We start from the raw sequence: 17,674 nt of genomic DNA, 5'->3' as shown, positions 1-17,674 counted from the left end.
AATGGTAGAAATAGCACAAACTCAGCTTTTAAATCAGATATTAAGCTGATATCATTGTAAAATTTTCTTTAATTAAGAAAGTTATTATGAACTTCAGAAAATATTTGTTTGGAAAAGCTATAGCAGTACGAAATAACGTATGTTTGAATGAAAAATACTTCATTATATACTTCAATTGAGCTATTATTTAAGCTGGAGGATTTCTTGGAAAAGTATATCCTAAATCAGAAGCAAAATCTTTAGTTCATACCATTAAAGTAGAAAACATCAAAACTACCAAGCAACAGAGTGAATTTATTGGGTTGGAGTTTTTTGCTGCTTAAGAGAATGTTACAGTAGTTAAAGGACCAAAGAAAAAGATGTACCGATGAGGGAGGAAAGTCCTCTCAAAATCCTTCAGGGAGCAGAAAGGTATCTTTAACTGAGAAGCAAACCAGTTGTGCACTTTGCAGTTATTGTGAAGATCCATGTCTTCACAATAACAGATCCAGCAGACTTCTAGGCCAAGAGGCAACAGCCTAGAATGCTTTCTAAAATGGAATACTTTGAATATTATGCGTCTTCCCTTCATTTGGGCTATGTAGCTGTAGTGTACCAAGATTCCTAAATGGTCTGCTTTAATCCTGTGTAAGAATACTTTCTTCAATTTATGTTAACCTCTAGATGCCACTGATATTTTCCCATGTATTGGAATATACTTTTTTCATATACTGCATTAATATTTCCTTCCTTCCTTTTATTCTTGTGGGAGAATGGATTGTAGTGATGGTAGTACACGTAAAATCATTACCAGATTTTAAGAATATAAACAGGTATTTGAAAGTGGTGTATCTTTGGGGCAGGGACTGCCTCTAATTGAATGTTTATAAAGTGCCTAATATAATCAAGCCAGGAGCTGGTTGGCTGCTATGTGGTGATGTGGTGGCTGCAGACCTTTTGGGCACAGTGTTCATGTAATGATAGACTTTTCAATTATCAGAGAAGGAAGGAGATAGGTCAGCAGACCTGCAGCCTTAGACTTACAGAGGGCAGACTTTGGCCTGTTCAGGAGTACATTTGACAGATCCATCTTTGGGATCTTTCTAAGCTGGGCTAATAAAGGCCCACTTACAATTCCCAACAGAGTATAGTTTAATTAAATTTGTCCATTGGAGGACTCCTCCCCCTCCCTTTACATTTTAGAAATTAATTCTGCTTTCTGCCTGTTGTTCTTTTTGCATCGCAGATGCACTGAACCTTCGTAACCGACAGGTCCTCTGCACCACGCTGAAAGTCATCCAGCACCTGGTTGGTGGTGTCAGCTGAAGTGGTGGGGGAGGCCTTGGTGCCCTATTATCGGCAAATTCTCCCAGTCCTAAACATCTTTAAGCGCATGAATGGTGAGTTATGCTAACAGACACCGTGTCTTTCAACTCCTAAGGCAAAAAGGGGCTTGAGGCAGGGTTAATTAACAATGTAGTTAAGATTTATTACTGCATATAAACTCAAATCCATTTGGAGCTCTAAATAATGTAAACTCTCCCTCTTACTATTCCCTAAGGATGCACTGAAATTAACAATTTCATTTATTACTCCTTGCACATACAGTTTATTTAACACAGTACAGAAGCAGTGAAGCAGTTCTATAACCTTCCAATAATGAAATTGTAAACTTTGTAACAGTCTTTTGAATACATTAATAAATTGCAAACCTTTTTTCCTCCCTCCAACACGTTAGTTTAGTCCAGCTGTTTTAGTCCACCTGGCTGCAAATGGTGAGGGAGAATTCCTGGGAAAAATGGGAATTACAAACTGGGAGAACTGGGAATTGGGAGAATTCAAACTGGGAATGGGGCTGGAGAGATCCTGGCTGCAAATGGTGAAAATTCCAGGGAAAAATGGGAATTCTGAACTGGGATAAATGGGAATTGTGAGAATTCAAACTGGGAATGGGGCTGGAGAGATCCTGGCTGCAAATGGTGAGAGGGAATTCCAGGGAAAAATGGGAATTGTGGGATGGGAAATTGGGAATTCAAACTGGAAATGGAACTGGGATTGGGGCTGGAGAGATCCTGGCTGCAAATGGGGAGAGAGAATTCCAGGGAAAAATGGGAATTGTGAGCTGGGAGAACTGGGAAAAGTGGAAATTCTGAACTGGGAAACTGGGAACTGTGAGCTGAGAAAAGTGGGAATGGAACTGGGAAACTGGAGTGGGAAATTGGGAAAAGAGGGAATGGACCTGGAAATGGAAATGGGAAACTGGGAATGGGACTGGGAGTGGAACTGGGGGAACTGGAACTGAGAATGGGAAACTGGGAATGGAATTGGGAATGGGAAATGGGGAATGGGAATTCAAACTGGGAAACTCGGAAAAGGAAACTGAGAAATGAACTGGGAATGGGAAACTGGGAATGGGAAATTGGGAATGGGGCTGAGACACTGGGAGTGGAACTGGGAATGGGGCTGGAGAGATCCTGGCTGCTCATGGTGAGAGAGAATTCCAGGGAAAAATGGGAATTCCCAACTGGGAAACTGGGACTGGGACTGGGAAAAGTGGGAATTCAAACTGGGAAATTGGGAATGGAGCTGGGGAAACTGGGAATGGGAAGCTGGGAATGGGAATGGAAATGGGAAATTGGATTTTTGCTGGGATCAGGATTATGGGATTTATACAGTCAGGGTTTATGGGATCATTCCCATCCCAGGTCTGTTCCACGAGGCCCTGGCCCAGCACCGTGAGGAGCTGCAGCTCCCGCAGGGCTCGGGGTTGTGGGATATCAGGGCTATGGGGTTTGTAGGATCAGGGCTATGGGAATTTTGGGAATGTTGGGAAGGGGTTTGAAGGGGATTGGGAAGGGATTTGAGGAGACTGGGATTGGAATTTTGGGGATTTGGAAGTGGATTTGGGGGATTTGGGGATTCTAGGGATGGATTTGGGGAGTTTTGGAGAGGAGTTTGGGTGGGAATTTGGGAATCCAAAATTCCGATCCCAGAATTCCCAAAATTCCATTCCCAGATCCCAAAATTCCAATCCCAAATTCCCAGCCCCATCCCCAGCCCCTCTCCCTGCCCTGGCGTCTCTCGGACCCCTCAGAGCAGCAAATTCCTCTCAATTTCTCCCAATTTTAACAATTTTTTCCATTTTTTCTCACTTTTTCCTATTTTTACCAATTTTTCCCTTTTTCCCCCAATTTCTCCCAATTTTTTCCCCATTTTCCCAGCCCCAGCTGCAGCACCTCTCCCTGGGCCGCTCCCAGGGGGACCCCTCAGAGCAGCAAATTTCCCCCAATTTCTTCTCTTTTTTTCCCCAATTTCTTCCAATTTTCCCCAATTTTTTTTTCCCAATTTTTCCCCACTTTTCCCCATTTTTAACCAATTTCCCCCTTTTTTCACCATTTTCTCCCCATTTTCCCAGCTCCATCTCCAGCCCCTCTCCCTGCTCTGGCGTCTCTCGGACCCCTCAGAGCAGCAAATTGCTCACAATTTCTCACAATTTTAACCAAATTTCTCCCATTTTTTTTTGGTTTTTCCCCCAATTTTCTCCCAAAATTCCCAATTTTCCCCATCTTTAACCAATTTCCCTGTTTTTTCCCCCAGCACCAGCTGCAGTACCTGTCCCTGGCCCGCTCCCTCAGTGACCCTGTGGAGCAGGAAATTGCTCAAATTTCTCCCAATTTCTCCAAATTACCCTAAAATAGCAAAAAAATGCACTAAAATGGGGCTAAAATGGCAAACAATGGCACTGAATGGGACCAAAACCTTATCTTCATCTTTCTAGTGATAAGACACTTTCAGCCTTCTTTTTATAAGTGTCTAGGATGCTGGTCAGGTTTGACAATAGACCTTCAGGCATGAATTCTTCATCGTCTCTTTCTATTCTTGCATTCTGTTCTTCAAGGTATTTCTAGAAAAGAGGTACAGAGAGCTTTATTAGCTCTGTCATGGCCTGTATTTTACTGATTCTGCTAAAGCATTTTAAGCAGTCATTGCACAGGTTAACTGATTTCAGTTAAACACCTTCCTGAAAGACGCCTCTCAGAAGCAGGTTTAACCTGACAGGATGTTACTGCTGACACTTAACAACCAATTCTGATTATTTACACCAAAGGTTTTGTCAGAAAATTTAACTAGAATCCGCAGGCTTAGTAGCAGCTAAATAACTGATACTTCCTTAGAAAGAGTAAGCTCTAATTTCCAAGTGTTTAACTGCAAAATGTCTCTAGAGAGATTTAATTCTGAATATCAAATTTTAGCTTACCACTATAGATTCTATATGAGTAGCAACTGTTTCTACAAGACGACTCAAGTTAGCATCAATTTTTCTGTTCTCTTCTGTTGTTCTTAGCAAAACGACTTGATATCTAAAAGGTAAAGATACTCAGAAGGTCATGTCCATAATTGGAGAATTCCTGACATTTACAACAATCACTTCAAGTCTGATTTATCATCACGTTTAGCCATACTTTTTTTTCCATTAGTATTAATTTGAACCGAGTTACAATATATTAATGCTCAACTTAAAGAAAAACCCTTACGCGGAAAACAGGAGTTCTGATACAGCAGACAAATATTTTAGCAAAATACTGTTGAGGAGAAACATCTTTCAGTTGTTAACTTGTGAAATTAACACACTGAGATGGATACCTGATGAAACAACTGTATGTTACATTCCAGAAAATATCTTTATCCTTAAAAACCAAAATAAACAAGGCAGACATGGAAGTTAGGAGCCTTACTCTCTTTCGATATCATGCAATTCAGTTGCAGCTTCACTGAGCCCATCATAGACACCACTCTCAAGTAATTGTTTATGCTTCTTAAACAATTTCCGTTCATTTGCGTATTTCTTGTCTTCTTCTTGTATCTCCTGTTGTCATAAGGAAGGAGAAGAAAAAAAATGGCCTCTCTCAAGTATAATTCGGATCTTTTTTTCTTTCTGTTACCTGATTATATCCTAATACTTGAATTCAAAATTCACGCAAATAGTTCCAAGTTCAGAACTGAAAAAAGCCCCAAGGATATCCCTCCCAAACCTAAAGTTTCTGTATCATCCCCATCCCAGAATAAGCCTAACCATCTCTTTATTCCTTTAACCACATTTAAAGGCCTGTGTTGCAGCTACTTTCCCTTCCGAGTTAAAGCTCACAAAGTGTTGTTTACATAGTCTAAATAGCTTAGAAATGGCACATTATGAACAACTGTTTCTAGGTTAAAAAATACAACCACATCTGAGTAAGAAAATAGCTTTTCTTTTTTGTCTGAAAGAGAGTATAATTCCAAATAATCATCTCTTCTAGGAGAATGACACTGTTGATGCTATACAGTCCACAAAACCAAACAAAATTCTGACGTCAACTCAACATGCAACTTCGGTAGATTACTGAAACATCATCCTTCAAAAATAATTTTAATACTTAAGACTTACAAACAGCATTTTAAATATTAGAAGAGGAATTAAATGACTAAGCGTCTGGTGGCAAGTGTGTATTTTATGAGCTTAACTTTGGAGAAAAGTATATGCAAGAGCACAGATCAAAAGGTAAATGTCATGTGGTTTTGAAAAATAGAAACGAAATTAATTGCCTTTATAAACCTATATATACACCTGCCTCAGCAGGTATTAGCAGCGAAATAGCCCTGTTTCATGGCTGTAGCACAGGAGTTTGGATTTACAGGAGCATATATGGTAAATATTGGTGTAGTTCAAAGAACATTTTTCTGCAGGGCACCACGGCCCCGCTAAAGCAGTGTTGTCAGAGAAGTTGGGAGCTACCAAAATAGCCACTCAGTTGTTAACAGAGAGGGTTATGTTTTGTTGCTGAACTGCAAGTGGGGAAAAGAATAGGGACTGCTCCTGTGCTGGCAAAGGAAGCTAAAGGAAGTAACAGTTTGAGATCATTAAAACAATTTAACATGCTTTTGGTCAATGTTTTCCTTCGTTTTTACAGAAGCTGATTAAACATGTTTACTAAAAACTGTAAAAATGTATTTATTATATACAAATCGATTAGACAAGACAGGTTCTGTTGATCCTAAAATTTCCTTCAAGCACATGCCCGGAGATATCCTGAGGTCAGATGATTGTTGCTGCTTTTATTACTGGATGCAGGAATTTATGATTTACAGGATCTGCTACAGTAGGATGCCAGATTCTCTTACAAGAAAGTGAAAATTGATTCAGTTAAGGTGGCAGTCAAATCACTTTTCTGAAAAGAATGAAAAAATCCTCTAAGAGGGAAGGAAGAAGGCAAAGGCAGAAGCCCAAACAAAAATGCAACCCAAAAATTTATCGATAAATACAAAAATTAAGGATAAGGCTATCATTAAGGATAAGTTGTCATCAAGGTGTAAGAAGTTGTACCTTAAGCTTCTGCTGGTAAAGATCATCCAGCTCTTCAGCTTCTTCTGTCAGCATTTTCACACTGCGTTTCTTGTCCTCTAGCATTACATTCACCTAGGATGAAAACATAACCAAGGAAGTATGGTTCAAAAAGAATTCCAACATATAAATCCATGCCATCACAAACCACACCTGGTTAAACAGGTTAAACCATTAAACTAGGCTAGGCTGGGATGGCATTATCTTTCTTCATAGCAGCCTATGTTATGCTTTGTTTTGGATGAGGGGCTAAAACAGTGTTGGTAACACACCAAGTTTTGGCTACTGCTGAATAGCGCTAGCACAGCAGTCCAAGGCTTTCTGTGCTTCCCAGGGCCCCTCACTGAGCAGGGCAGGGACAGGCAAGAGACTGGGAAGGTGCATAGCGAGGCCAGCTGGCCAAGAGGACATTCCATACCGCAGAACACCATGCTCAGGTAGACGAACGAGGAAATAAAATTCTCCTTCTTTCAATCTGTCCCAAATCCAATAGTACTAAAAATCTTCCCGATGACAATTTGTCGGTGATGGTAAGCCACACAATCAACTGGAACGGGCAACTTATTAGAAACAAATACTTCCAATGGTTATGGTCAAGTATATGTAAGCTACATAAACTTTAATTCAGGGAATACACGATATTTCAACCAACAAAGACCTCAGTTCTTAGAAAAACTTTTAGGTTCCATTACAATAAAAGCAGTTTTCTCACAGTTTCTCCCCCTCTACTTGTCCTCAGAAAAAACCCAAGTAATTCAAGAAACCAACCCAACACATCACACTTTAACTATGCAAAAAGTTGAATGAAAGAGGCAGATAAGGTTTTAGGGTTGGTATCTTAGCGTTAATCTTCTTTAACTAACTCACCTGTTCCAAAGTGTCTTCCAGAGTAAATTTCTGTTGAGTGGCTTTACTAATTTCTTCCTCAGTCTCGTTGATGATCTCCATGAGGGGAGCCTGTAATACGTATACAAGAAGATTGAACAAATGCAATTTGCTAATCTGAACCAAGATGCACCCCAGTACATCTTTCCCTTTTATTTTTTTTAGGCTACTGTATTCTCCCATACCAAATCTCTTTCATATACTGCAATGTCATTATGGTGACTCATCACACAAGCTTTTCAATGACATTTCATTGTGAGATTGAGAGACCTTCCCAGCATTCCCAAAGAAACACTTTTTTTTTGTGAGTGCTATCTAAAGCCTTCAGTGTTGATTCTACTTACCATGATCTGAGTTCTGTATTTGACTAGGAAATTTGGTCCTAAATCATCAGGATTAAAGTGCATGGTAAAGTCGTGGCCTTTGGAATTCTCAGCACTTACTGGAATTAATTTCAGCTTTCGAGCCAGTTTATGATACTCTGCCAGTTGCTTTTCAATCTGCTCAGAGGAGAAAAGGGCACAAATCATAGAAGAGATACAAGTGAAAAGATGTGCAAGAAGTATTCATATAGTACTTTAAACAAGTTCCTGAGTTGCTCTCTGTAGCCATAATTCCTTGCTACCCCACAGTATTCAAGAGCTGCATGCAATGCCAGCACAGCAGTTTGCTGCATTAGGTACTGTTTTATGGTTCGTTCAGAGTTTGCACACTGAGGTTTCTTAGTGTCTATGGCTGAGAACACTGAATGCTTTCACCTGTGGTTTTTCCGTATTCATCTGCCATAATTTTTCCTGCCTCAAGTTTTTGAGAATTAGCTGATTGGGAACTAAAAATGTGCTGGAAAATAATACTAAACAAATGATCAGTTATAAGGTCAATATGCCTTCTCTCATTAGTTTTGACAGGAAATGCCACACAGCCACACATCCTAACAACAAACTAACTTGAGCATGCCTTTAAACAAAGCTTATTAAATGCTTTAATTTCTAATTAATGAGTGCTATTAAATGCAAACATTAAAGACCCCAGGGTTTTTTTTCCAGTTTTATATGCTTCATACTTGCACCTGAAGATTTAAGTTGATAAAAGTGCTTGATAAAGGGTGACCCTACCAAACATATTTGAAATTTTTTCTTTAGTTCTCCAATTGGCAAAGCAGAAGCTTTTAAATCCCATCACTTCCAGGACTATATCTTTTCACTCTGTTTGAAGGGATTGAACTTGGCCCTTGAAATATGTTACAACTGCTACACAAAGAACTAATCAGGCCCTAAATGCATGCAAAACTATTGATTCAAATTCACTAGTTTTGCCTTACTTCCTTGCTCTGAAATATTAACATTAGCCTGTAATTTCTTGTGTTATCAAAGCAATGGCATGCTAATGTTATCAAAGCTCTAAATGCTACAGCAGTGACAGCTTACCATGCTTCATATTCTAGACACATCTCTTACGATGCAGGAAAAAAGTACATTTCCACTCAGTGCAAAACAGAAAAAGGGGAAAAAGCGCAACATTTTTCAGAGATACTGTAAACAGAGGCCATTCTTGTCAGTTTTGCCTGGTTAGATACACGTATGGTGGTGTTCGATTATTTAGGAAAGAAATTATCAAGAATCCAATTTTAAGCTTGCATGATGAAAACTGGCAGCCACCTCTGAGTGTTGTGGGGTTTTCACATACCGCGTCTCTCTTCCTAGCATATTTCATCTCTTCATTCCACATCAGTTCTCGTTCTTCTTGCAGCTCCTTATTCAGCTTGTTAATGGTTTGCTGCAGCTCATTTCTCTCGTGATTTATTCTCTCAATGTCTGCAGCTGAGTACTTCTGGTTATCTAAGATGTGCCGGAGCCGGGCATTCTCCCGCTTCGTGGCTTCTACTTCTGCCTCTAAGTACATAAAACATTTGTGAAATGGACATAAAATACCAGCCTATATACATAAACCTCACCTCTGTATTGTATGAGTAAATGACACAGTTATTACATAACATTACCATTTCATTACTCCAGTGTACAGAGAGCTATCAGACAAAAAAAAAAATTTTATTAGCAATCCATTCTGGAAAGTTTATTTGTAGCATCGTGCTACTCCAAGTACCTTGCTCTGCTCTCAAGCTAAGAACTACAATTATTTGAAGACTATTTCTAGCTTCACTGTCCTGACTGTGATCAAGTCCTCCTTACCTGCTGCCTCAACTTCATCATTAACACTTTCCAGTTTTTGATCAAGGATGGATATATGAGATTTCATTTTAGCGAAATAAGCCTGGTAGTTCTGGACGTCTGCTTCAAGGGACGATTTCACATTTCGTAGCGTTGCTATACGATCCTAGGAAATGGGTGAAAAGAACAACCACTCTTAGATAAATATAAAATAATGACTTCACTTTCCAGATAAGACAGTAGAGTAATTGATCAACATCAACAGCACAAATATAGAATAAAGAACTTTAATAATTTTTTATCTCTGTGACAGCTAAGTCCAGTCAGGACACCTTTAAAATAAAAGCAAAGAAGGCTGAAAAGATTCTTGCATTTCAGCATTATGTCTCTCATTTGCATCAGACAGTGCTTTAGACAATTCTTACTACAGGTAGTCCACAACTTAACTCTAATAATACATGGAGGGCAGATGAAACAGGGGCATGGAAAACCAGGAATAAACTCAGCACATTTTGCACAGTTGGCAGGAATTTCAATTTGCCACCTGCACAGCCACTAACCCATTTTTAAACTCAGGATGTATTAAAAGCAGAATCCAGAGTTTCAAGCAAAGTATTTTCCATAAAATATATTTGTTACCACTGAATCCCATGCCTCATATTTGAATACCAACACACTTGAAAAAAATAATGTTGACATTTATATTAAAAAATTTGGTTCAAGTATTTTATTGATATTTCAGTCAATATAAGACCTTATTACCTGTAAATACCTGCACATTATCAAACAAATAGGTACTGAAGATTCCACAGAAAAAAGCCTTGTTCTCTAATAGTATAGAGTCTGTAAAAATCTGGCCTAATTAAAATCTCAAAGCACTGAAATTTTTCCATTTGTTATGTATCATAAGTATCTTCATTCAGAAATCGTCGATATTATAAAATTCAACTCCTCCATAAAAACAGACACAATTTACTAACCTGCTCACTTTCCTTTTCTTTTTCTAGTCTTGCAATCTCTTCTTGAAGTCTTTTGTTCTCAGCTTCTAAACTTTCCATCTGGAATGGATCTACATTAAATAAATCCTCTGTGGGAGAGCAGAAGAGAGACTCGAGTTACAAATTTATCTCAATATCACCACCTCTTTTGAGTACCTGAACTTGAGCTTCAGCACAGTAAATACCCATTATCTAGATAATTATTTTTCACTAAAAAATAACTAAAAACAACCAAGAAACTTACCAGAAAAACCTTTCATTAAAATGTAACCAGGCAAAAACCCCAGAAGAAACAAGAAGAGAAATGGGTTTCTCGGTCCTCATGTCAGAAAGAGTTCTCATGCCAAAGTCACTCCCAAGAGGTAAGGGTTTCCAAACTCTCATGCAGCCCACACCACAGGAGAGTGTACAAGTCAGGACTACCTTGTGAAGCTAGAACAAATCAAACTTACTTAACAACCTCTTTCTTATCCATATACTTCCTTGCTTCTTGAGGCATCTTTTCCCCAACTTAATTTGGCTTTGCCAAAAAATGGGATGATTATTTTTTCCCAATATCCAGTAACAGTGTGGTATCTTGTTTCCTCTCCAATTGATGGCCCCAGTTTGCAAACAAAGGGCCCTTAGTCTGGCTTTTCATAGGAGAGCAAAGAAAGTAAGACATGTTTTTCTTCCTTTTCTCACATTGTGTTTGTATTTCTGCAGGTGGTGAAATGAGCGAGTCAAAAAAACCCAATAATTTTCTACCTCCCTGAAGACAAACACAGGTGCATGCTGAATCACATACAGAACCCTCACAACAGAGTTTGGAACTCTTGCAGACTGCTTTCAGATCTTCAAAAGCTGAACTTTCTTGTCAGCTGTGCATCCTCTGAAAATATTTTTCTTTTTTTTAATTGTTAGCTTTTCCAGACAGAAACAAGAGCCATCTGCATAGATGGAGTTCACATCTGAAGAATTGTATACTGGTTTTCTGTGACAAAGACATTAAAAAATCAGGTGACACAGCTACAGCTGATAGCAGATCATGACCTACCCATCTGTACTGCTCAAAATACACTTAAAAAAGAGAGCATTAAGTTGAAGTAACTGAAACATACTTAGGTGTTTCAGACTCCCTTAGATCACTTTCACTCATAAACTGAACAAACTGATGCTAGGAGAAAGGAAGCCAGTAACACAATTGAATACTTAGAATTTAAAAACTTACTTAATTTTGACTGCACTTCAGCATCCAACTCTTCAAAGGTATCTCTCCCTTTCATGGAAAGATCATAGCACTTCACACAGTAGTCCATGAAAAGCTGAAAGCAATTTAAAAATCTTTCATTTCAACAATTCCAAGACCTGTAAAATATCTGGATAGTCTAAAGCTACTCAATCAGTGGAATTAAACAGACATCAAAAATATCCTTAATGCTTCGATTGTACTTTTGTAAAATTAATTTTTTTTCCTCCCTTTGAACATAGAATGTCAACAGATTATATATTCAGGCAGAAGGAGACAACTATAATTCACACTAAGAAAGGTCTGGAAATCCTGTATTTCTTAAAAAGATATTTAACAAATATTGTAGATAGAATATTTAAGAATTTTTCATCTTGATGCATATGATTCTCTCAGGCTAATTTATGGAAACTGCAGGTCTGTTTAACAGGCCTTTTCTATAAATATGACCATTAAAATTCAGATCTGCAGGTCTCAAAGTACTCTTATCTAGAATTAAAGAAAGGTTACCCAAAAAGAATTTGCTGGACACTAAGTCACAGATGCTTCAGAAGCAATTACACCAGTATTGTGAATTTTGTATCTATATATATATGCAGAAGTGCCAATGTAGAAGAACGTATTTCGTTTAAAAGCATTGTTAGTTGCCAACCATCATGTTGTAACCTTAGTCCAAAATTATGATTTTACTTTATTTTTGCAATTTCTAATTAAATGTTTTAGCTTATAATGCAACCCTCTCCAAACACCTGCTGTGATTTAACACTGAGTTAAATCTGAGTAGTTCTAATAATCCATGATAAATTAAAAAGAAAGCAAGCTGTTGGATTAAGAGCTCAAATTATACTGCCACCCTATTTTGTGGCTCAGAAATAAAACTTTACAACCAATTTTTACATAGTAAACTGAGTAGATATTGGCACAAGTCACTATATTTAGAATTAAGTCACTGTCTTTATACTGCACTGCAGTTAACCTCAGAGGTCTTGAGAGCTAAAGGAAAATATTTCGGAAACTCTAAAAAAATAAACAGCATAATGATGCCCTTTCTCTACAAAGGACAACGGTATATACTTGCAGAATAAGGTGAATATAAAATAAAGAGAATATTTTGTTTAATACCCAGTCTACACCAATAGACTGATCATCATACCTGCTCAGGAAATAGTTGATCAGGTTTTTTACACAATGCTACTCTACCTCCTAGAAAGCATTGTGAATATAAAAGGGAACAGAATCTATAAATACATGACCCAGCAATCTAAACTGTAATTAAATTGTGTTGTTACAGCACATGGCAAAATCCAGTTAAGCAATTCTGATACTAATTTCCTTTTTATGGTACCTTTTTATGTACAATTCCATCATCTGTCTCTCCTCCCCAGCTCTGTGTGTCATCGAACGATGGTGCATTTTCCCTGATCGCATTGTACAGCTGAAAAGCAGAGGTGCACACAACAAAGAGCAAACATGAAGACATCCATTAGTTTCCATGCTGGTTTTCGTGAAAAGAAGCAGAGTAACACTGGATTAGGATTTCAGCAGGCAGGTTGGAATGAACCTGTGTTGAGCTGACTAAACACACAGGTAAAGAGGCATGAGCTAGACAGTCAACACTGCCAAATTCTCTCGTGTCTTTTGAGCAGAAAAGGACAGGGTTTTCCTGGGCACTCAATTCAGCAGTGGTCAACTTCTGTCACAGATGCCAAATTTTGCTCAGTCCTGAGTTGGCAGCAACAACTGTTAGGACTACTAAAAAACCCAAACAAACCAAACAAAACCAAGATTAAATAAAAAACACCCCACTCAAACCAAAAACTTGCCACTCTGTATCAGAATCACAGAACATTTGAATCATTTCAATTGAAAATCCCATCCTTAGATTTCAAATTTAGGGGAGAATGGCAGATGTCACAACATTTGCGCTGGAGATACACGTTCCATTCGGTGATTATACTCATTAACTTCTCACGTTTATTGTATGTACAGATCAGCATTTTGCCACCTCCTTTTATACATTAATTTATCCAGTGCATACATGTAAAGAAAAAACCCTATCATAATATAACATGAAAAGCTCACTTTAAAAGTTACCAAAACATTAGGCCAAGGGTCAGCTCCCAGATGACAGCTAAGAACATATATGTTTACATATATGTTAAACAAAGATTTGTAGAAAATATGTACTGAATCTGTATTGAAACTAACATTCCAGCCTGGAAAGTGAAAATATTTATCTTAAGACAAACATTACCTTGACACAATCAATTAACCAAATCAAAGCTGCCACAATCTGAGGCCAGGTTCGTGGTGCTCCCACAGCGTACATGGAGTTTTTTGACAGAGCAAAGGGGTACCTGTACGGCCAAAGAAGATACACTTTTAATAGCTGTGGCAGACAGTGATGAAAACAAACCAGCACATTTTGAAAACAAAGCAGCATGTTTTTCTATGTAGATGAAAGCACAGAAGGAAGAGCAAACTCAATTCTACTGTACTTCAAAGGAAATTAGTTGAGTTCTGACAGTACGATTCTATTCAATTATCATGGGTTTCTCATTTTGCAACTCATGGAATAACATGGCCTGAAAGGGACCTGTAAGGATCTACAAATCCAACTCCCTGCTCCTCATAGGACTGCCTACAACTAAACCATATGATCCAGAGTGTCATCCAGATGCTCCTTGAGCTCTCAAAACTTCAAGTGACTTGTCAGAATTAGTCATTTTATCCAGAATTACACCCCTGGTGCAGCAGAGTGGAATCCTTTGCAACATTTTAAGCTATATCAGCAGTTTCAAATGTTATAGATTAAAACAAAACTTTATTAAAATGCTGAGAAGTGTGCAAAAAAGATTTGCACCTACATTTAAGGAGCCCTGGCACTCTGACACCATCATGGGTATACAGTTCCTGTTTTTTTTTTTAAATGAGACTGAAAATTCACTGTTATCAAGAGGCAGAGGATTTTCTTTCCAAGACAATGTTGGGGCATTAATGATTTCAAACACTGAACAAATTCAGCAGTAAACCACTCAGCTACTTAGTGTTTTTCTCCCCTCAACAGTAATTTTGTTATTTCCACATTCTGCTTTGAAGGCAGAATGAGAAAAATTGCAGGAAAACATATTTTAAACTAAATTAAATTTGTTTAAACTAAAATTAAATTGTCTTGATCCAAAATTCTGGAAATTTTAGTTCTTAGATTCTAACAAAATGAACAGAAAGGCCTGTAAAAGAAAATTGTGCCTTGTCCTCCAAAGTTCTATACAAATAATCAATTAAATTTTACATGACAAAGCAAGATTCCCAGAGCTTATAGTTCTGTAAATTCAAATATAAAATGTATAGCAGATGCTGAAAATCAGAGAGTAAACCTAGAGTTAAACAAAAGTGAAACAAAACAATCACAACATTGTACTTTTAGAGTCTCATCTGAATAAATAAACCTATCCATTCCGCCCAACTATCAATGCAGAATTCTTAGCTTTTAAATTTCTAGCCATAGCATATCTATTCAGCCCAGGAGACTAACAATAATCATCTTACCCAAGGGCTTTGAAAATTTTGGGAATTTCCTCTTCAAATTTTGAGTCAGGCAGTTCATAAGAAGGGCAGAGGAATTTGTAGATAAAGGTGAAGATCTTTAAAAAGTCCTTAACTGATGGAGATTGTAGTGATTTCACGGAAACATCGTGGGCATAAGCATTCTCAACAAGGAACTGTGCAAAAGAAACACGGAATACCAGTCACTAAATAAAATTTATAGTTGAAACCAAGGGAAATAACCACTTTGCCTAGCACATTTTACACCTCATAACATACATGCAGAACAAGTTCATATGTTACCTCATAAAGCTTTTGGATACATTGTTGGATGAATGTCTTGTCATGAAGGGGCCTGGGATCCTTTATCTTTTTTGTCCCAAACACACCGTACAGGCTGCTGCTTGACCCTCCAGCCCCGCTCGCGCTAGGGACAGACAATGAATACAGGTCTTGTGACAATACATAGAAAGAAGAACTCTCTTCATGTTTAAGGCACAACTGCTAGCTTTATGTTTTCTTTCCATTTGTTATACAAAGTGATACTTGAAGTTTTCTCTTTGTTTAAGGTCATTGGAAAAACATCATCACCCTGGAAGTCACAATGCCATAAGTACAACAAAGATTACTGCATCCTAGATGAATACTTTCTTCATTTTATTGAAATAAATAAACTTTTAGAGAGCAGAAAAATACCCCAAAGATGAAAAAAAATAATGTTGGTGACTGTAAATAAACTCTAAAAATATTTAAGGAATATTTAAAAGGAATAACCCCTGCAACAATGGGGTACTATCAAGAAGATACCCATAACACAGAAAGTCATGAGCTAAGTAGAAAGATTATAGAGTTTTGGAAAGTTAGTATCTTAGAGAGAGGAAACTAATGCAGAGTATACTTCAGATGTCTTTCTTCCTTAAACAAGAAAATGTATTGAGATACTCTTAAGGTCTGCAGTGCACATCATTCCCAAAAGAAAAAAAAAAAAAGCTCCCAAAGCAATTCCTGCTCCAGAGCATTATTGTTTAGCGACCAAGGACTGGAGGAAGGCAGACCTGAAGGTCTGCTTGCCTCAGATCCATCATTCCCTATAGTGAAAATCTGTCAAGAAAGAAAAATACCAAAATTAGAGGACCATTTTTGTTTTAATGTACAGTGCAGACAACAAAAGCTATCCATACCTGTTCCCCAAACAGCTGGCTTTTCCTTCTGAAGCTACAGATGTAGGTTTGCTCATGCTCAGCTTCTCAAAGGTGCTTCTGTCCTTCCTGAGGAGCAGAAAAAGATTCAAGTGACTACTACTACCAATTCATACAAGAGCTATAGTAAGTAGCTCTTATAGTACAGGACTGTAAATAGAATCTAAAATATTTAAGGAATATTTAAAAGGAATAGACATAGGAATAGACCCCAGCATAGACCATACATAGCTCATACAAGAGTGATACAAACAGTCATATATTCCTAAGCGCCTTCATCCCCCAACATCTTAGAAAGGTTAACTGATGCATCCAGCTATCTCCTCAGAAACATGTAACAAAGTGTTACAATTTGAAACATGACACAAGTACACAGAAAGGAAGTATTTTTGCAAAACTGGAGCACATGTGCAAACACCCTTGGCTGTAGGGAGCCTTCTTCTCACTGTCTTGTTTTTTTCCCCTCAGTTGCTACTCACACTCAAACACACTATGATAAATCTCTTCAGAATTAGTTTTATATACTTATTTTTAGCAACATGACCAGCCAGACTTACAGCTGAGGTGTCTGAAGATCCGTCTTGTTGGTGTCCTGCACTCTCAGTGCCATCTTAGATTGTCGACTGCTGCTTCCAGCAATACTCGAGCTTCCACTCATTGTGACTGCTGTAAACCACAATCCCTCAGTATTCCAGCAGTATCAGAAAATCCAGGACCTAAGGGTATTTTCTTTTCTAAATGCCACAATGATTTTCCAAAGGCTCAGAATAAACAAGTAGACCTGTACATTGGACCAAAAAAAAAAAAAAAAAACCCAAAAAAAAGAAGAAAGAAAAAAAATTATGTTAGACTCCACAAATACATAAGAGCAGCCACAGCCCTTTAAATCAACCATTTTATTGATAAAAAGTGTTATTGTTCCTTCCAAACCTACTGTTTTGCCTTTCTTTATATTTGGTCATTTCAGACCTACGGGTCCCAAAAGCAAAAGAGCTTGAGAAATTTTTCATTTCAGTCCACTGGGAAAAAGGCCACACTACCACGAGTACACAAGTACTGCTTACAGCACGTCTGCTGTACATCAGCTCCTGAGCTTCTTGTTCTGAGCCCGCCCATTCCTCTGCAACTTCCTCATTTGTAACTAATACATATCCCTTATTGGAAAAAAAAAAAATTATATTTGGATACCAATTGCTAGTTAAAGATGGGACAGTGTGCTGGGAAAAGTGCCAGCATGAAGAGAAAAGGGAAGGATGTTTTTAAGAAAATACCTCCTAGTAGTCCTTTAGGTG

At 38.0% G+C, this 17,674-nt stretch overlaps 1 protein-coding gene across 1 annotated transcript; it reads right to left on the bottom strand.

The window, feature by feature from the left end:
* Nucleotides 1–3,745: 3,745 nt before the first annotated feature.
* LOC128947178 (kinetochore protein NDC80 homolog) lies at nt 3,746–17,040 on the bottom strand. Its single transcript, XM_054291359.1, has 16 exons — nt 16,940–17,040; nt 16,365–16,451; nt 15,487–15,610; nt 15,187–15,359; nt 13,892–13,994; nt 12,983–13,072; nt 11,620–11,713; nt 10,392–10,498; nt 9,433–9,577; nt 8,930–9,135; nt 7,588–7,743; nt 7,226–7,315; nt 6,341–6,433; nt 4,716–4,846; nt 4,238–4,340; nt 3,746–3,883 (listed from the first exon to the last, which is right to left on the bottom strand). The coding sequence occupies exons 1-16, from the start codon at nt 17,038–17,040 to the stop codon at nt 3,746–3,748; spliced, it is 1,941 nt and encodes a 646-aa protein (XP_054147334.1).
* Between the last annotated feature and the right edge of the window lie 634 nt (nt 17,041–17,674).

Source organism: Melozone crissalis, unplaced genomic scaffold (assembly GCF_028551555.1).
Source record: "Melozone crissalis strain CALT ecotype California unplaced genomic scaffold, PUWL_Pcris_2 ptg000091l_1, whole genome shotgun sequence".
Lineage (NCBI taxonomy): Eukaryota > Metazoa > Chordata > Aves > Passeriformes > Passerellidae > Melozone > Melozone crissalis.
Note: the sequence above shows the minus strand (reverse complement) of the source record. Positions and strands in the feature narration are given on the sequence as shown.